The 21,719-nt window shown below is 38.3% G+C and overlaps 1 protein-coding gene across 3 annotated transcripts in view; it reads right to left on the reverse strand.

Annotated features, from left to right (window-relative positions):
- The window catches only part of LOC119793810 (ankyrin repeat and fibronectin type-III domain-containing protein 1), a 233,314-nt gene that overhangs the window by 20,967 nt on the left and 190,628 nt on the right, over positions 1-21,719 (reverse strand). For all 3 annotated transcript variants that reach the window (XM_038301085.1, XM_038301084.1, XM_038301083.1), the window contains 9 exons: positions 18,910-19,129; positions 18,493-18,700; positions 13,393-13,590; positions 12,608-12,721; positions 12,377-12,474; positions 10,423-10,513; positions 4,571-4,678; positions 1,032-1,131; positions 614-746 (listed from right to left, as the gene is read on the reverse strand). In XM_038301085.1, the coding sequence (XP_038157013.1) occupies positions 614-746; positions 1,032-1,131; positions 4,571-4,678; positions 10,423-10,513; positions 12,377-12,474; positions 12,608-12,721; positions 13,393-13,590; positions 18,493-18,700; positions 18,910-19,129 (1,270 nt within the window). The remainder of the gene's footprint in view (positions 1-613; positions 747-1,031; positions 1,132-4,570; positions 4,679-10,422; positions 10,514-12,376; positions 12,475-12,607; positions 12,722-13,392; positions 13,591-18,492; positions 18,701-18,909; positions 19,130-21,719) is intronic.

The following is a 21,719-nucleotide window of genomic DNA, read 5'->3' on the forward strand; positions in this document are numbered from 1 at the left end:
GCCTCAGAGATCCACAGCTTAGCCTGTAGAATATTGTTTTCTGTGTGCACTTGTCCAATTTGGTTTTTAATTGATGAATGGCATATAAAAAAAAAGTTATTTTTCGAAAGAATGGCATAAGAAGATCTGTTTACTACAGATCATAGGGAACACGGCAAACAAGCAGAATAAACTGCTCTAATCGGAGCTCTGATGAGACCAAAAAAACAACACTGCCTACATGGATAACAGGTTGTGGCACAAAACACAGTGATTGCATCAAGTTTTTAGGATGCCTCTTCCTCTAGAGGGACAGACGTGTTAGATCATAAACCTTTACCATAGAAATCCCTTCATGCCTGCATGGTTTACAGGCAAACTGAAGCGCATTTGAAATTGGAAATAAATGAGTTGAATGCAGCGGGTTTAATAAGGAACTGGAAACGAAACCTTTAAAAACTCTAAAGTGAAAAAGTATTCAAAACAACTTTTGATGCAAAGATCTGATTCTTTACAGGTTACTGATATTAAGGCATATGATTTACCCAGTAAAAGATAACAGATTAGATTATTTTCAGAAAGGTGTCTCTGAATTACATTTAGTTGTCATTTTTTTCATTTGTCATTTTCCTACCTTGGTAAACCAAAGAAAGTCCTGCATAAGGGTGCTGGAATATGAATCTTCTATCTCCACAATAGGAATCTGATCTTCTGGAGTCACCAACACATTGTCATCTCTGTAGAATATGGAGGTAAGATAGAGACCTCTGGAAAGAAACACATGTCAAGTTCAAAAAGCTGCTGCTTGAATTATTAAGGCTCTGAAAAACTAATACACTAAAATATGTCCAGATAATAACAATAATAATAATAATAAAAATAATAATAATAATAATAATAATAATAATAATAATAATAATAAAAACAATAGGAATAAAAACAAATCAGTTATTACCAAAAACACTGACACACAGCTCATAACATAGACAGAACTATACATTTAAACATTCTTGAAGATAAACATTTAATGCTGTTTAATGTTGGAAACTTACCTTTTCAAGCTTTTGACGAATTTGCTGGTGGGTTGGAAGAGGTGCCGAAGGCTTTTGGATACAGAGTGCTTCCTACCTTGTGCTGGAGCTTTGCATTGCTCTGTGGAAAAATAAAAAATCAAACTGATTTGTTATTTTGCAACAGATTAAGGTCAGGTCAGTAAACAGGTCAAAAGGTGGCATGCAAATTTATGCATGTACCAAGAACTTTTGACATTTCTACCCTTTTTCCACCTGTTCCACTTGGCCTGGTTCGACTCTGCTGCTTTTTCAGAACTGGTACAGAGTAGAGCCAAAAAAAAACAAAAGAAAAAGCAGCAATGTTTGAAACTGGTGGGGTGGAGTAGAGCTGGAGTCAAATGGAGCCGATGGAAAAGAAGCTTCTTTAAAAAAAATTACCAACTCCAATGTATTTTATTTGGGTTTAACTGAAGGAAAAACAGACTATTACAAAGCAAAGCATAAAAGCAGTGGGAAGTTTCAAAGTTGGTGGTTGTAATATGACCAAATGTTTAATTAGTATGAATTGAAAGGCAGCATTACAGCCAGAGTTCTCATGATTCTTAAACCATAACTCGGACTGACTGTCCAATTTTCCTCACTAAACCAACAGACCTTTCTGTCCAGACCAGGTCCAGAAATACCTCATCCAGCGACAGGCTGTTAGGTGACTGACAGCAAACCTGACAGGTCCAAAAACATGGCCGAATGTTTCTTAACATTTAATGCCTCAGTGTGGTGCGGCACAATTTAACAGTCATGCCGGCTGCCAACAGCAGACTATTGGTCTACAGGGAACCACTAGCTCTAAAACTCTCAGGGGATCACTAACTGAGTGTACATGTGTCTGTCTGTTTACATGCACCGTCTATAGCGAGCCTTGAGCAGCTCTATGTGTAGACACCAGAAACTTGGCTAATTCATGCATTTGTGTCTTAACCTTTACCCATTAGCTGACAGGTAGGTCAGTTAGGTCTATGGGGACATGTTTATTTTTAGTGGGCCACAAGGGGTTTGGAGTTAAGAGAGGGAGGGGTATACATTTATGTAGGTAGATGCTTGTATGGTTCCTCTAGGACAGATAACGAACCTCCAAGCTCATTGGACACACAAAAAAAAAAAAAATCCGACCCCCTCTCGTCCAAGGTGATCTCTCTTTAGCTATGGGTCACTTAAAGTCAATAGAGCCCTTCTTATGTGCAAAAAGAGCTCCTTTTTTTTCAGGCAGACGTCTCAAGGTAAAGTAACACAAAAAAAAACCCAGCACCTCTTGCCCCCCCATCCCCATCCCATCAAAATGGCATGCCACTTGTGGCTCTGTTGAGCTCCAGTCCTCCTGGCCTCCGTCCCTGTTTGACACTGAGTAAGACAGACAAGTAGGGCCGACTGCTGGGGAGCCTGTGTTAGTCAAGGCCTCTTTCACAGTTTAATTAATAGTGTTTGGACAAGAGGGAGAAGGAGGTGTGTGCCATAAGGCGCGCTGTGATGAGGGAGGGGGGGACTCATGGTCGGAGAAGTGGGAGAGTTGAACGAGAGAGCATGTGTTTGGATATTTGTGTCCGTTCGTGTGCCTGTTTCTGTGTGCGAGCCCGTCTATCTTTCCGTGCTAGTTTACAGTATATGTGTGAATGGTAGACAAGACGGCTAGTTCGCCGTGGGGGGTGCAAAAGGGAGGCAGCAGTAGTCAGTGTTAATTTATGCTCTCCTCAGACTCCAGCCTGAGACTTGTCTGTTACAGAAATAACAAACATGACCCAGGGGACATGCCACCTTGACTACTGTGCCTGAACTCTCAAGCTCAATCAGTCGCAGTCTGACAGCCCAGAACCTGCTCAATACTGACTATTATAGTCTATCTCAGCCCACTGCTAATGCAGTATGGCCACAGAGGACAATAGTAAGTGGGGAGGCGTGTTTGGGCTTGGGAAGACAACTTTGCTCAACGGTAAATGCAGCTCACTGTCAAACGAAGCTGGTCAGTGTGGACCGGTTTTGACACTTATGGGACTGGCGTACAGCCGGCAGTGTTGGGGATATAAACAGCTTGAGTGTGAGAGATGTTGATCTGCATTTTGTCACAGAGAGAGAAGTATTCAGCAGCGAGGGCTGAGTCATGGAAAGACTCAAAAAGGAGGAAGAGGGGGTCTGGGTTGCTCGGGTTGCTAAGACAGAGGAGAGGTGACATGCCTTCTTAACATGTGTGGAGCGTGAAGTACTTGTCATGCCTCAGATTGTAAAGTGTCTGTCAAGGTGAAATGAAACACAGTGATTAGTGAAATGTGTTACACCTGCAAAGCTGAGCTGTCCCCAGCACTGCTTTCTTACTCCAACATGTTTTGCAGCGCATGACTCAGAACGTAGCTGAAAGTGCATCTCTGTTCGGCAACAGTGGAGAAACTGACAGGCTTCATTGCAGAGGACTTCATTACTGCACCATATTAACAGAATTTCACTGTTTCCTATGATGTTTGATCTAATGATACATTTTGCTGCACTGTTTGGTGTTTCTTGAAAATATGTTTTTCTTCAGTTTGTCACATTTTTATATCTTTTATCATTATTAATCATTCAAACCGTATTAAATAATCTTAAATAATCCTGCATTTCAAATAAATCTATGTAACACCTTTAGCAGCAATCTTTTAGCCAACTTTTGACTTTTCCCATTTCAAATTGTTCATTCAGTTTTACAAATGGAAAATTAAACAGTTAATTATTTCCCCTTAAATACCTAGCAGGGAAATTGTGTCTTTAGAGATGAACAGAATCTTGAAAGTGTCATTTTGTAGAGCAACAAGCTCCCCTGTTGTGACCTGAAGCATGCAGTATCTCCCATTAAAACCACATATTATTGCCATCATAGCATATTACAATTTATTTTAATGTATCAAGACTTAATTTGAATAAACCAGTGATATTGGAGAGCTTGACTGTATTGCACCAGATTCAGCCATTTTCTCCGTATCGTGTGGTGCATGAAATGTTCGTAATTTTGCCATCATTGAGCTGAATAAAACCCAGAGAGGCTTTGTGCAATCGGGCGTTAGAGGTTAAGTAATTTTAATCTAAATCACTGAGGTTAATCATATTCTCTCTCTTACTTTACAGTACCCCCAGTTTTTATTTCATTTATTGATCCATTTGAACAGAGGTTTATTTAGCTTAATATTAGGTTTACGGTAAAATAAAAAAAGGTTTGAAGAGCAGACTCACAGTTTTAAAATGAGCATAATCAAATCTAAAATTAATGTAAATCTAATTGAAATTGCAATAATTGGAATATTGCAATTTCAACAAAAATCAAACATAAAAAAACCTAAACATAGATGGACCAATGTCTTTAAAAGACTTAATCTTATTGCCTGATAAATGAACATACAGTAAACATGCTGATGTTGGGAATGTGACTCCAAGGTAACGTTTTAAAATTGATTAATTTAGCTCAAAACTGTAAAAGCTGAATCCAGAAATAATTATAATACATGATAAGTGATAGAATCCTAAAACCTAAAGCCTTGCACTGATAAATGTCTTAATACCATGGCAGGCACAGTGACGATGAGCTTCTTTAATCTGTCCAAGCAGCTGGTCGAGTGCTTCCTTCTGGCCTCTCTGGCGTGGAGGGTGGCCATCGATATCTCTCCAGCCTACAGAAACAAGACAAAATCCAAGGGAGATTATTGTATTTACTGTATTATATGACTAGTAGAGAGGAAGTGGTGATTAAAACAGCAGTGTTTGACATTTTGTAAGAGACACCAACAGAACGACTCACACAATATTTTACTGTGTTATATGACAGTTATTTTCTATAGTAGGTCAGTTTGATGAAATTTTCAATCATAAATATATATCCATCCATCCATCCTTCAGACATGCTTAATCCCAAGTGGGGTTGCGAGGGGTGCTGGTTCCTATATATATATATATATATATATATATATATATATATATATATATATATATATATATATATATATATATATATATATATATATATATATATATATATATATAGATAGATAGATAGATAGATAGATAGATAGATAGATAGATAGATAGATAGATAGATACATAGATAGATAGATACATAGATAGATAGATAGATAGATAGATAGATAGATAGATATATGCAAAATATGTCTCGGACACGTTTAGGGCTGCAACAACGAATCGATAAAATTTCATCATCGATTAGTTGTGTCGCGCGATTAATGCGTCATCCGCCGCCGCCGTCCTCCGGGGGAAGAAAAAAACTATGGCGAAGCGAGTCAGCGCCGCAGTTGCAGTGTTGCCAACTCAGCGACTTTTCAGACCCCTCCAGCGACTATTTTTCAAAAAAGCGACTAGTGACAAATCTGGCGACTTTTTACGGTGTCACTGGCGGCTTTTGCCTGCTGTGGGGCGCCTCCCCCATCCCCCTTTCTCCCTCTCCTACGGGAATCGCTCTGAGCGTGCAGTCAGAGCCGCAGGATATTAGTGAGGAGTTTACCCTCAGCGTCAAGACTGAAAATGAAGCGCGCATGCGCCGGGATTGATGGCGCAAATTGATCACAATAATTAAAATAGCCTGCGCTTTGTAAAGTGAAAAAAGGAAGCACCACTGTTATGTAGCAGCACCTGAAAAGAAAACACGTTGGAGCCTTCAATGGCAGTGATGAGAGCTGATCAGCAGGATGAGTAACCATGTTTGTTTGGTTTTAAAGTGGGGAAACGTAACGTTAGTTTCTCAGGTAGCTCATCTGATGCTTTCCTTACCGTGTTAGTAGGTTACAGACAGGGATAAGTTTGGCTACTTATTTTACTTTTAATTTCATTTGAATTAGCTTAAAGGGATAGTTCGGTATTTTTGACATGAATCTGTATGGCATCCCCATCACCAGTGTCATGCAATCACACTGACTTACCCCTGGCAGCGTCCTGTGAGCAGAGTTCTCGTCCAGTTTTGGTCAAGCCGAAAGTAGTCCGGCAGGTTTGCTAGAGCCAGCGAAATAAAACGTTTCTCTTCCCAAAACATTATGTGTTCAAAAGAGCGATATTTTTGCATCCCAAAAACGTTGTAGTGGAAAAAGTCACACGTCGTTATCAATTGGTCCTATTTTCTCTCTGTTCGTATCAGTGCGCGCCGTCATTCAGACAGCTAGGGCCTACTAACCTGACAACAGCCAGATGCATGTCTCCCTCCGCCCAGCTAGGAGCTAGGCGGAGGGAGACATGCATCTGGCTGTTGTTGAGCTCGCTGTCTGAATGACGGCGCGCACTGATACAAACAGAGAGAAAATAGGACCAATTGATAACGACGTGTGACTTTTTCCACTACAATGTTTTTGGGATGCAAAAATATCGCTCTTTTGAACACATAATGTTTTGGGAAGAGAAACGTTTTATTTCGCTGGCTCTAGCAAACCTGCCGGACTACTTTCGGCTTGACCAAAACTGGACGAGAACTCTGCTCACAGGACGCTGCCAGGGGTAAGTCAGTGTGATTGCATGACACTGGTGATGGGGATGCCATACAGATTCATGTCAAAAATACCGAACTATCCCTTTAAGCAGCGTTTATATTTACTTTATAAATAAATTAACTTGCAAATTATGAGGGCAGGGCTTTTAAAGTTTAAATCTTCTGGCAAAGATAAAGAAAAGAAGATCCTGCAATTTATGGAAGTAAAGCAGAATAAAATCCAGCAAGATCAGTAATATGTCAATTAATTATATGCCAAATTCCCATGTAAATATCTGTCTTTGGAGGATGTGTTTTTTAGCACCCCTAGTTCTCTCATTTTTATTCCAAATACAATTTATAATTTGAATCACAGGGCTATTTTTATCTCTATGGTTAAGTATTTTCTCAACTAGCAACTTTAACTGCTATACTTTCCTGTCTTAAAAGGCAGAACTCTTCTAGTCTAAAAAAAATGTATTTGTTGAAATGGGGGGGCCTATTGTTTGAACCCCTTAGAGGCTTTAAAAAACAAAAATGCCTGTCTCTTTTTGCGCTTTTTGAAACAAAGTACCCTATATTTTGTGGATGTTCAGCTACATTTCTCATGTAAGTTTGCGTAGTTTTGACACAAACATTTATTTTTCATATTGCACCAGTACAGTTAATGAGCAACCTGTACTTGTGTGCTTGTTTGTTCTGTCTAAAATGTTTATTTTGGAATAAAGAGGTTAATATAAAAAAAATGTTTTGTCCGATTCATCGATTATTCGAAAAAATAATCGGCCGATTCATCGATTTTTAAAATAATCGTTAGTTGCAGCCCTAGACACGTTGTTGGATTGAGAATTGAAAATAATCCCTAAAGTTAGAATATCAACCAAAATTTTGTATTTTTGATTAGGAAACACATTCACTGCATAAACACAGTCGGTCAAAACTCAAAAATTATCATAAAAAATAAAAATTCATCCAAAGGTATTCACATCCGTTATGATCAACATTGTTTTACTCTTCAATTGAAAACTGCAACATATTTTATTCAAAATCAAAATGGTTTACTTCAATTTGTTTAAGAAATATGTGAAAACAAAGTGATTACAGCACCAAGTTCTCTGGGTTATTTTTCCACCAGATTTGCAACCAAATGTTACCCAATTTTGTAAGTAGATCTGCTTTGTAAATAAAACTTTTCTACAGACCTTCAGTTGAATACAGATCTAGATGTCTCTTAAGGAGAGGAATCTAGCTCCATCAATTATCAAGGTAATTGGCTTTCTGTGTCCCTCATGAAATACAGCATACCTGTTGAAACCATATTAAAATGCAGGGATGATGTGATAAAGGGGGTTGTTCATTATAGAGTTGTATCCATACACGGGTTTTTGCATGTCTGCCTTTTGGCACTTTTTACATGTCCGTGCATGGATAGTGCAAAATATGACCTTTACGGACAAACCTTATTTATATTGAGGCTAAATGACACATACGTGGAAAGCAGAATGTTATCTATTTAGGTGACTTTAAGGCTAATTGTTGCACTAGATTTTATTTAGGATTATCAGATAAAGATAGTTGAATTCATATGAATCAATATTTCAAACTATGTTTGAACTCCCTTACACTTTAGTTTGACACATAAAGCCACTTTAGAGCTGTTATAGTTTCTTGGTGCATAATGATAAAAAAAGAATTTCTTTTTCATCTAATGCAAGGTCATGCTTTGCACTACCCATGCATGTTTCTTTGACATGTTTCTTCTAATGCAAGGTCATGCCTTGAAGAAACATGTCAAAGAAACATTTTAGAAAACACTGATAACGAGCTGTTGGAATTAGGCAGGCTGGACACAGACATTTATGTCAACATCTACCGATCAGAATCTACCGATTAAATAAATAAATAAAAATAAATAATAATTCGTCATTTCCAAGCATAGCTTTTGCAGGGTATTAATAAAAATAAGTTACTCTGTTCCAGCTGCCTGAAAGAAAGATTTACTGCACATGTATTCATCTTCCCACTTTTGTTATTACTAATATGACCTTTACCTACTGTAAATCATCCAACCACACAAAAAGGATTAACACACAATTCCTGTTGTTATACAGGAATGGCTTTTCAGGAAAAAAAAAAACACTTCAGCACATTTTGTGTGTGAATAAAGGAGGATGAGTCAGCGATAGCCAACCATCTCTCTCATCCCAAACCCCACCCCCCTCCTGAACCCCCCCCCCCTGGAGGCTGAATGGGCCTGAAACACGGTGAGCTCTATTCCCGGAAAGGTGGCTATCCCGACAAGACAAGCGGACCCTTTAATGGGCGTCTACGGGCTGGTATAAGGCCCCCACTGTTGGGGCTGTCCCGCTTGCTGCAGCACAGACATGCAAATATTTCCAGTGGTAGGCCCAAATGGAAAACATAAACATGCAACATCTAAATTAGCTCCAGGAGAGGAATGGAGGGAGGTGGGTCAGTAGAAAAAAAAGGAGGGAGAGGGAAAGCCTAGTTTCTCTAAACCAAGACCATATACACACACTCGTTGAAAAACAGTTTTTGCTGATGAGCACAAACATGCTCATGTGTTCCCCAGATGTGCCAGGAGAGAACCAATATACCCACAGAGATAGGGTGTTCAGCTTGTTCTCTTTGTCGTAGTGGGGATGTAACCACGGGAGAAAATGTACATGTTTAACAGCAGCAATAATCATTAAAGTCAGTTCTTATTCTTTCAAGGAAAGAAAGAAAGAAAGAAAGAAAGAAAGAAAGAAAGAAAGAAAGAAAGAAAGAAAGAAAGAAAGAAAGAAAGAAAGAAAGAAAGAAAGAAAGAAAGAAAGAAAGAAAGAAAGAAAGAAAGAAAGAAGATTGAACAGTGGAGTGTTTAACACCTCAGCTGTTACACATGACTTCACGATTATTGTCTTGGCTGAACCACAGCTCTGTATGGTGTGTAGGCCCGGCTGGCACTTGAAGCTGCCACCCAGGCCTACACGCCATATTGAGACCATGGTTACTTTCACTGTCATTTAGAAAGGGACCCTGAATACCCACTCAGCCTTCTTTGTGAGTAAAGTCCATGCGGACCCTCCTCTGAAACACCTTTCCAGAAAGCCCATATTGCCATTACTAAGAGTTTCATGCTGATTGACCTTGGGTTGACAGAAAAAGAGCAAAAGGGAAAAAATCCATTGATTAAATGAAAAGGTCAGAGGAGAATGTCTTGACAAGTTCCAAACGATACAGAAAATAGCAGCTAAAAGAGCCACTGACCACCATATCTGATAGCACAACAAGGCAAATCTGAAGCAGACTACATCAACACAATGCCACATCCAGAGCCACTTCTGTTGGTTGAAAACATGAAGTTGAGGCTACAGTTTATAAAGACTTTCAAAACCTGAACAATAATAGATTAGAAAAATGTTGCCTGTTATGAGGAGTCTTGATTAAAGCTGGATATATTTAGCTGGTTTGTTCAGAACAGGTAGAAAAACCTGGAAGAATGGATCCATTCTGCCCTGCATCAACAGTTTAGGCCACTGCTGTTGGTATAATGGTAGTGGGGATAATGCAAACTGTGAACTCTCTAGTATCAATTAAGCATTGAATAAATATCACATCCTGAGGGCATCCAGCAGGATCTAACAGATAATCCCAAAATGGATTCTGTAACCTGAAAAAGAAATCACTGTCCTCCTATCACCTAACAGTGTCTCATTACCCAACGGAGCCCAACACAGCAGCACTGAAATGTGGAGGAACTGTACTGTAGATGTCCATCATGAATGAACATGATGCAGGAAACCAACATGAACCATCATTTCTTGGTATTTCTATTTTTCAATAATATCTGACCAACCTATCATATAGACAGGAGGTCCCCTTCAGTAGTGGTCTGTTGATTTTTTCTCTTTCTATACTTCAACATGAAAAGAAATGGAGACTTACTGGATGGTGCAGCACAGGCTGGGGTGGAAACCTTTGGAGGGCCCCAGCCCTTCATATTGTAGGCTGAAACCTGCACATAGTAGTAGGTTCCCTAAAAGGCCAGGAGACATGACAATTAGTAGAAAACAGTACATAGATACAGATTACAAGGGCTTTAACCTCAAATTATCATGTGTAGTTCACGGTATCTGCATAAGGGTAAATTCTTTGGAAATCTCACAGATTGGACCAGTCTCTGTGACGCGTTTGTAGACAACTAGCCCATATTTCTCTGTTTGCAGCCCAATCAATTAGAGTAGCCGCCAAGATATACCGACCCCCTCTTGACCTCTGCTTAGTGACAGGAGAAAACTTTGATTGGGACTAAAAAGGGACAAAGGGGGGTGTTTTATCAATGGTTGGAGCCGATGTGAATGTACAGTAATAGTTGTACATATGTTGTCAGGTGGGAAAAAACTAGTGAATTTATAGTTAGACAAACCAGCAGAAGAAGTTACAGGGAAGCTGTTTTAGTGATTTGACATGAATAAGTTACAATTCAAAAAGTGACCGGAGCTTTTTTTACTGGTAGTGAAATAGAAATGCAACTGCTTCAGCAGGATACTGTTTATCATGGTTCACTATGCAGAAGATATGTACTGTATTTATTGGCTCTCTGTGTAAAGGCAAAAAAGGCTGCAAAATGAATTCCTGTTTTGATACAGTACAGTAATCTCAAACTGAGCAAAAACAAATCTAAGTATAAAATTAGAACATCTGTTACTTGGAATCTAAGATCATCACAAACCATAGATGTTGAACAGGATGTTTAAGAGGGTAAAAAATTGCTCCAAAGCTCCTTGTTAGAAAACAGTGGATAAAACTGGCATCTTTGTTTAAGAACGGATCATCATGAATCCATATATACCAAAAAAAGCTCTCTATATTGTAGACCATTTTCTGGTAGACATGCAAGAAAAAAAGAAGCATTTTCTGCCCTCCGATTAGAAACACAAATCATTAGAGGAGTGTGCATTGGCCATATGATACTAATGAGATGGAATGTGTTATGTACATAAGAATATCCATCACTCTGTGAGCCCTTTTCCTGGTAATAAAGAAAAAAAGCACATGCTAATGAAACCCATTTGAAGCAGAACAAAACGTGATTAAATAAGAAAATGTGTCACGTTGACAAAATGGAATGGTATAAAGCAGGGGCGGATTTAGGAAATTTGGGGCCCTAGGCAAAGACAGGCATGGGGCCTTCTGAATTGGGAAGGCAACTCATAAAACAGACCCATTATACAGATACAGAAATTTTTATTGAATAGACGTACATGATTTTTTTCTACCTTTTGTCCCTCTCTTCTTACCCCTTTTAATGCAGTTTTTCTCTCTATGTTTTCTTTTCTCCCTTTTTAATTTTCATATTGGCAATGTGCTCAGCTGACAAAGAAACACTTAATATTATAAGCATTCTGATGGCCTTTTAACAAAAGAATTTTTATCAAAACTAATTAATGTGCACAAATAAGTAAAATCATACATGTAAAAGGAGTTTTATGGGCCCCCCCAGGAACTTCGGGAGCTACACAACTGCCCAGTTTAGCCTAATGTTAAATCCGCCCCTGGTATAAAGTATTAACAGCAGGCACCAGGTATTTCTATGAACAATATAATTTTTAAATGAGTATTCATTAACATTTTTTTTTTTTTTGCAATGGCAGGTTATACTGCTGTATTTTAAAGATACTTATTTTAAGATTTTAAGACAGACTCCCCAGGATACAAGTGGTTGTCCAAGAAATTATAAAAGCAAGTCTTTTTAAAAAGGTATTTAAATTAAAACAAAAAGAAAATGTTGCTTTAACTTAAAATGGACACCTGGAACTTAAAAAAAAAAACAAAAAAACTGTAAAGCAGATTCATCAGTAATAAACTGGACTGAAGCAGTGGCTCTGGTAGAACTTACAGAAGTTAGTCCAGTGATGTTGCACTGTGGTAACGCTGTATCATCCACTATCATTTCCCCCAGTATGGGACTGAATGAAGGTGTGGAGCTCCAAGACACTAATTAAAAGCAAAAAAGACACTTCAATGTTTTAAACATTTAAACATAACATTTAAACGTTGAATTTTCTCACTGAACAGAAAGATTTAGACACCTCATTACTTTAAATGGCTTTCTTTAAATGAGGCTGACCTTTATACTTCGTAACTACAGCCGAGTTGACACAGGCAGGCTCTTGAAAGTCAACCTGCAAACTTGTGTTGCTGCTGACAGACAGACGAACAACACTGAGAGCATCTGGAGGATCTGGGGAGACAGGAAAACCAAGAAAAGAAGTCAATTAGAAGAGAAGCAGCCGCCCAGAGTGAAATCTTTACAACATGTTGCGGCTTTTAAAGAAAGGCTTCAGACTGGGATCCAGCGTTAATCTCGGATTTACAGATGCAAGTGTTTGTTATTCTACTTCACGGCACCTCATAATTAGTGTCTTAAACAACAATGAGAGTCAGCTTCTCTAAGTCTTAGGCCATATTTCTCAAGTGGGTCAGTCTTTGCCTTAAGTGGAGGAGTTCAAGGATCTTGTGGTTTGTTTAGGAGTGACGACAGATAAACTGAAGATATAAAGGCGAATTGAAACCTCCTCTGCAGAGATGCAGGTGAGCCAGGTTGCCATCATTATACCTGATTAGTATATATGTATTCTGGCCCTGGAACATCTTGAAATTGTAAAGTTTACACCATTTACCCACAAAAGTTTAGAACACCGGACCAAAAAAGGCAGAATGATACAACTAAGGGGAATTAAAAGCATAACTCAGCTCTAAGGGATAAAATCTACTCACAATTGCATGGTCTGTTTACATTTTCAATTATGGAAGTACTGTAATTTCATCAATACAGGCCAGTAGAGGAGATATGTTTGATAAAACAATAAAAAATATAACTGTGGGGCGAAAGGTATTATCTGAAATGTTTACTAGCATGCTCAAAGCCCGTCTGCATCCGTCTGAAGAGGCGCAGCCGCCACTCCCAAGCCTTCAGTTGCCTTTCCTGCTCGGATCCTTCCCGTTCACTGGGACCCTCGCTATGGACCTGGGGCTGAAGCTCTGACACCCTCTGCTCGGCCTCCTGCACCAAGGTGGCCAAGTGCACCGCTCGGCCTTCCGAGCTCACAACTATGAACACCAGACACAAAGAAAAAAATCAGTATAAGACAGATTCAAAATTTTTTATACCAGTAAGCAATTATTGATGGTACTGATCCTTACAGAGATCATTTTTACATTCTTTTAAATTTGAGGTTTTGACTCTATAGATTTCCTAAGGAGAGAGTGAGTTCATTACATTTTGAATCAATTTTATTCTTAGCTCCAGCTTTGAAAATGAACCCCACATGACAGGAAAGCCACTGCCTGCCCTCCATGCTGCAAATCACTTTAGCAGGCCACTTCTGTTTAATTTCTGTTTGCTAAAATGCTGTGGCAGATTCTCCAATAAAATCCATTTATTGTAACTGAGCAGCCTCTCTATGGGAATTACATCACCTAGAAAATGAGGGAAAATGGGGCAATGAAAGTACGAAGGGGGTGAGAGAGGGAGGAGTGTCCCTCTGTGCGGTTCTGAAGGAGCACAGAGCGGTGGGAATATGCATGAGAGCGAGGGAGCATCAGCTTCGATGGACGCTGTAAAACTATTTTTCTGCAAAACTTATGGAAATTTTTGTGTCACCGATCTATTTATATAATGGAACATAGCTGAACAGAGACAGCAGAGGAATGTTTTCTTAAAGAGGTTTAGGGTGTTGCCACAATCCAGTGAACAATGAAACCCATCACTGCAGTTAATGAGATGTAACACCCCATGAAAATATTCAAACATGGCCTTTGCAGTCAGTGATAGAGGCTATTGATGCATAAGACCCAAATTACAAAGGTTTGCATGCTCCGGTAGCAAAAGCATGCAGAATATTTCAAATAAAAGTCTAAATCAGGTAATATAAAGAAAGAAAGAAGACAGTAGCGAACTGTACGCCTTTGGTGGCTGGTCATTTCTTCAAGTGTTTGGAACTGCTGTGGGTCTGTGTTTAGTCTGTGTGGTCTGCGTTTGTTCATTGTAGATTCCACCACTGAGCGTTAGATTCCACTGTTGACAGTAAGTTTAGAGCTCCGTGTCAAAATGTCCATCTGGGTGTTTAATTCTGCAGCTCCCTCTGTGTCTCCATAGTGGCTCCAAGCTACACTTTGAATCTGAGTGTCGTACAACCACAAACTTCAGAGCACCTCATTGGGGTTTCGTGTGTGGGACAAACATGAGGAAAAGCATAATGGTGAAATGTAAGGAAACCGATGCACATTTTCAAAATTTGCACAAATGAAAAAAAACTATGGGACTCATTAGTGTTCAGTTCCAAGTTTCAATATTTTATTCATTTCTTTATCTACTGGTACAGCTCTATGACTTTAGAATAGTATATCTATTAACATGAGGAGATTTTCTGTTTTTTCTTGTTGTTGTCAAGTGTAGTCAGTTTAGAAGGATGGCAACTGTGAAGATCAATTTGTAAAAAAAAGTAGGTTATATCTATGCAATATGCTAAAAATAAGAAAGAGTGGAGGCCTGACAAAACTGAAATTTAAAGGAAGGTTAAAAAGTTGGACAAAAAGAAGGACACCCACAGGATTGGTAAGTAATGGCAAAAGGACAGAATAAAAGGGATAGAATTGATATAAGTAAGGAGGAACACAAAAAAGAAGGAAAAGTTTTAGAAAAAGGAATAAAAAACAAGATATGGGAAGCTAGTAATTTTTTTAGTTTTATGCTAGACTGAGTAGGAACTAATTTTCGAGGATTAATTATAGAGTGCAGTTCCTGTTCACAAATATTACATTTTTGAAAATTCTGAATTTTTTTTTTCTTTTTTAATCAATGTACTTCTTGGGCTTCCATAGATCAGGGGGACATCAGTTCATTGCTTTACTTAGATGTGTCCATCCATCCATCCATCCATCCATCCATCCATCCATCCATCCATCCATCCATCCATCCATCCATCCATCCATCCATCCATCCATTCATCCATCCATCCATCCATCCATCCATCCATCCATCCATCCATCCATCCATCCATCCATCCATTTTAACACGCTTATCCCAAGTGGGGTCGCGAGGGGTGCTGGTGCCTATCTCCAGCAGTCATTGGGCGAGAGGCGGGGTACACCCTGGACAGGTCGCTAGTCCATCGCAGAAATGTGTACATAAAACTAATAAATGAGCTGATTGGTGATACTGTTAACTTCAGACATTTAGTTTGTTATACTTTCATTGTTGGTTGTAAAACATTGTTTAGTGTTTTCACAGCTTGAATTTTTATGCCCTTTAAATAAAGGTCATTTCTCAAAGCTACTTATTTGTTTTAAGACTTGGCGTTTTTATTATGAAAATTATGGAGAAATAAAAATCAATTAATCAGAGTTGATAGGAAAATAAAACCAGAAATTAGATTCTAAAGCCATATCGCCCAGCCTTAGTAGCAACCCTCATTTACCTAAATCTACCCAGATTCTCTCTATCTGCTAAAGAGAAACACTCCCACAGTTTAACGCAGCCATCAACATGTTTAACTATTTGTTACAGGTTCATGTGAAGTGCTAGTCTTCCACCACATATAAGGTTTTAATGTGGGCCGCAAAGTTCAGTTATGATGTCATTTGACCTCCAGCACCTTTTTCCACATGTCTGACACACTCCCTGTGTGGCTGGTGGCAAACCACAAATGGAAACTTTTTTTCATCTACTTTTCTATAAAATGATTGTGCGTACAGTATAACTAATGGATGTCCTCTCAACAGATTCTCCAACCTGAGCTGCAAAATGTTGCAGTTTCTGCAAAGTAAGAAAAGATATCTGACTGCTTCTTTGATTGATGCTCTCCTTGCCCATCAGTCAGTGAAAACTACTGTTCTGCAACTTTGAAATCATGCAATATCATCTTCAATAATGGATGATGAATTAAACAGAGCTCTGTGAGATGTCAGAAGCTTAGTTTTAGAACCTAACTCTGCTTAAAGGTTCCACACAACTTTCTCCCTTACCTTAATGATCCTGTAAACAGCTGCAGACTGATTACAAACATGTGGATTTTTATTCACATTTCTATTTTAATTCTGCGATGGACTGGAGAGCTGTCCAGGGTGTACCCCGTCTCTCGCCCGTAAACAGCTGGAGATAGGCACCAGCACACCTCAGCACCCCACTCGGGATAAAACGTATCAGAAAATGGATGGATGGATGGATTTTTATTCAAGGAGATAAAGGAGTAAAGGGGAATGGAATCAAAACAATGCCATACATTTCAGATCTCAATGTGAAAAGAAAAATATATACAGATATTATAAAGTATATATATATATATATATATATATATATATATATATATATATATATATATATATATATATATATATATATATATATATATATATCAAAACTTTGTATGCCTCTCCTTCACTATTATGAACAACAAATCTTTGGTTGTGCTGTTGCAAAATGTAAAAAATGTCAATGGGGTGCAAATAATTTTAAAAGACAGCACTACATCATTGATTTGTAAATAGGAAAAATGAAATGAAGAGGCTTTGTTTTACTGGGGGCCACAAAAAACATAGAATGTGAAGTTGTAACCGCTTAAAAGGGTTTATTTGATTGTCCTTGTCTGGTCTTGCGATCCTCCACAAACTATTAAACAAAACTATTTGTGTTCTGATAGAGAACACTATCAAAGACTCAGACTTTAGCAATCACCATTTTCCATTCAAGTGTTTCCAATTTCATGATACCTTTATAAGACGTCTGGCTCAGCTCTTGAAAATATGTGTGCGTGTGTGTGTGTGGTGTGGGGGGGCGCACATGAGTAAAAACACAAACAGCCTTGGAGCCTTACTGGCGAGTTCTAATCATTAACAGAGGAAGGGAGAAGGGAGCGGAGGCTTGCAGATCACAGAAAATGAAAAGTGCTTATAAAGATGACTAATATTGCGTCATGATTAGCAGCCCTTTAGCACCTTTCACGTGTTTTACACATTAAAGAAATAAGTTCCTGTCCATAAAAAGGGGAAAAGGAGGCGCACATTTATTCATAACCCCAGCAGGTTTGTTTCTAATAGGAAATGAGACATGCAGACAGATAATGAAACAATGTCATTTGAAAAAAGAATCAGTTTTAAGTTGTATTTTAAAGGACTATGAAAGGCCACTCCAAAATAGTAGAAAATATTCCAGTCAGAAGACAAAAAACACACTAGAAGAATGAAAAGACCACTTTATATTTAAATCATTTAAGGCTTAACAGTATTATATGTAATCTTTGGGAAATGACTAAGCTTATTCTGGTCAAGCAGGTCAACTTTAACCTGAAATAAATAAAAAAAAAGATTTAATTTTTTTATTGAAGGAATCTGTGATTTTCTCAGCTGAGTCATGATGAATCCTCCTTTGCAGCAAAGGCCTAAAAGTTACATATTATCAATTTAATCAGTCTACTTAAATTTTTTCACCTGCGTCCAAACAGAGATTGAATTACTGTGTTTAAAAACTTTGATTCCGACCTTAATCAGCCTGCCTCTCAACTTCATTCAGACTCTTGGATCCTGATTTCTAAATAAACTGCAGATAAAAAATAGACTTTTATTAACTAAACCCCACTCTTTTTTGTCATTAGGGCAGGTAAGAGCTTTTTAATTTGGTATTTTGTTAAGATGTGATCTAATGCCTGTTGCTTGTGCACATTTTTCAAACACTATTTTTTCTCTTACCCGCCTCCATTGACAGGTCTCGATATAGCTCTCTCAGCTGCCCAATAAATGTATTTCTGGGACTCACATATTGAACATAATCTACTAGCATCTATGTTTCTTTAATGCTAACTCATAATGATACCAGATAGGTTTAAAAAATGGTTAGGGATAGAACTTTGTGGATGTGGCTGCGGGGTTAATCTTAGAATCTGTATTTTTGTTCGTTTTTTTTACTTCACTGTTACCTCCTTGAGGTTCAACAAGTTAAAAATACTCTGTACTCACAGTGGGGGCTCTCCTTGGCACCAGCTCGCAGCAGAAGCTTAGCCATGGGCACGTTGTTGGTCATTATGGCAATATCAAGAGGAAGGAGACCTTCACTGTTTGGAGTGTTCAGGTCCAGCTCCTCCAGACTGTACTGGGACAGAAGCAGCTGGACAAGGTCCAGTTCTTGATGTTCCACCGCCTCAAACAAAGCCTCATTGCTCTGAAACTGATACACAAAGAAGTCCGGATATTTTGGGACATTTCAGCCAAACTTACACTTAACATAGTCATCAGGGTTTTCTCCCTGCATGATTTCTGCCATGCATGGCTGTAGTTAGCAGGTTCCCAGGCTCTGTCTGCTCTAGGAACTCTCCATGACCATTTTTAGACTACAATATTGTTGTTTTTGTTTTGTTTTTTTCTTCTGTGACTTACTACGGTGGTTTTACGCAGCCTCTCCTTGTCCCCTACCCGCCCTGACACCACGTTATCCTCCAGAGCGGGAGGGTTGGTGCCCACGCGGAACTTTCCAGACAAGTTGCGGTAGAGTCTGCGAGCTGCGCTTGGTGAGGACAAGCTGGCTGACTTGCGAGCCGATGCCGGCTGGTGGTACTGGTTCCCGCTCATGGGCTGCGTCACCTTGACAGAGTCAGCCCTGGGGGAAAGATGGACAAGTGGGAAACACATGAGATGGGTAAAAAGAGAAGAATCTGGTCCCTGTGCATTGTGGCATGACAAAGGGAAGGTCATTTTCAAATTGGTTTTAGTATTACTGTCCTTTTTAGAAAAAAAATATGTCTTTACTTCTGTGAAAGATTTTAATAAATTCAATTAGGCTGGTTAAATTGTATAATCAAACAGTAAGATTTAAAATATAAACTCAAGCAATTTTGCTCTTAAATGATTAAAAAGGAAAACAATCTTGAACTCTTCACTATTTTAGTCCAAACCAGTTCTATTTATTTTAAAATGGTTGGGCAATACAATTACTATCAAGTGCACTGCTATGGTAATCTCGCTGGGTAAACTACACATTTTCTAAATATATATTTTCTACAAAATCATACCAGTAGGACGTTTTTAAACATGTCTTTATTTATTGCAGGTGTTATAATGACTTTATGAGAGTCCTAATACTATTTAACTAAATACACATAAATGTTATCAGAGGGCATTTTATAACACAAACAGGTTCTTTTCATATACAGCTTTACACAAGGGCAAAATTTTTGTTACACATGAAAAATTCCACAATGTCCTTTTCAACTTTAAATCAAAGCAGTTTAATGAGATCAAATAAATACAGATACATTTAATCAAAATAATGCAAAATAGTCACTTTTTGTGTGGTCACAAAATAAACCAGTAACTATCAAAAGGAAAAAAATATATATTTTTGTGTCGGTATTAGACAATTAAATACAAAACAAGACTGAATGAGAGTACAAAAAGAAAAAAAAAACATAACAGTAAGGCTACTGTTATTAGTCTTTAACTACTATTATTGTTTCTGGCTTCAGGTTGGACAGATGCACTGTGGTAAAAATACTTCCTATGGGCCTGAAAAATACTGCAAAAACAGCTAAAGCAAAATTATCATCAGAAATAGCAGCATCAATTGCTTTGTTTGGGGAGGAAACAGCTAAATATAGACTGTAAGTCTGGAGTACTTTTATGGATAAGAATAACAAAGAACAAGAGTTAAAAGCAACATGTAGGACTTCAGCACTGGTGTTAAGCTACGCGTCACTGCAAACCTCTAACATAAACACTCAAATGTGTGCCTCAAACTGTTTAATTCAAACTAGAGCAGCCTTAGTTAATAAGTAGGTATGAAGCTAGGCCTTGACCAGGAAAAATCCCCAGGTAATTCTTACCTGATAAATCACTTCTGGCTTCTTTCATATATATTTAACCCAGTAAATTAGTAGGTAAGTTTGTAAGTATGATAGAGGCTTAAAAATAAATAAAACTGTCCCACAAATGTATTCTATATTATGATTCATAAACTAATATGGATGTAAAGTAAATAATGCCATCCGTAAATAACCTCCCAACCCTACATATAGAATACAGCATTAGTTTGGCTGCACAGATATACGCATCCAGAGCTTAATATCTTTAGAAAGGTATGAGGCGCTGTCCAAACAATATTACTGCCACAAACGAGAAAGTGGCCAAAAATACAAATGATGCAGCAGTGATAAATCACGATGATCTTCAAGGTTTCCGTGTTCAGCTTAAAGTTCTCTGTAATGAGCATTCAAGAAAAATATTCTCATTAGTTCAGCATTTGAGATCATGTGCAACAATTTCTTCTTTCTAACAGATTGCGAGCACCACCAGTTTGCTGATTCTTCTGGCCGCTACTCCATTCTGCTATGGGAACTATTTAGATGACAAGTGTTTCTTGGGCAAGTCTGGTCTGAAGTGCTTAGACACGTTGGAATGATGAAGGAAATGTCAGCAGGACTCTAGAGGTGACGATGACAGAATCCGTGTTGGGTCTCACCAAAGAGAATCATAGAGATAAAGGAAATTCTCAAGGAGGCTTTTTCAACACCTTTCAGACCAGTTTGTCCCACCTCTCGTGATAGCATCTGCACTTATTTCTCCTGGTTATCTTACCTCTTGCTAAGCTTTTCTTATTCTCATCCTTCATAATTTACCACATCCTCCTTCTCTTTTAATCGCTAATTAGATCAACTAAGTTAGATTCAACAATCAATAGCAATGGAAATGTGTAAAAACAGCCTCAACTAACAGCCTTCTTTGGTCTACTATACCAGAAGAATTCTTTATGTGTTTTTCAGACAGGTAAGTTCCACAGTCAAATAATCCCATCTCATATATCCCTGTGGCTTTGTATTTATTGTATTGTATTTATTGTTTCAAGCTGTTTTATTTATATAAAAATATATATATAAAAAATGTGCTATAAAATATTTTAAGTGAAACCTTTACAATTTCAACTAAAACTGTGAGTGGGCCAGTTATTCAATTAAAATAAAATATTGTTCTTGAAAACTTTGAGCATGAACATGCGGAGGTCGAAGCACGTAAATATAGGCATTCGTTTGGGCCGTCCTACCGCATGCCACAAGCAGATTTATCAAGGTGAGAACATCTGTAGGAAAAATGTTATTTATACCGCCACTCAGCAACGGACGTATGAGACCACATAAGCGTCCGTCTGAGCTTAAACCCTCCCCCATCACATGCAGTTTGTGCAACAGCTGACATCG

This window comes from Cyprinodon tularosa, unplaced genomic scaffold (genome assembly GCF_016077235.1).
Source record: "Cyprinodon tularosa strain WSP-4 unplaced genomic scaffold, ASM1607723v1 ctg46, whole genome shotgun sequence".
NCBI lineage: Eukaryota > Metazoa > Chordata > Actinopteri > Cyprinodontiformes > Cyprinodontidae > Cyprinodon > Cyprinodon tularosa.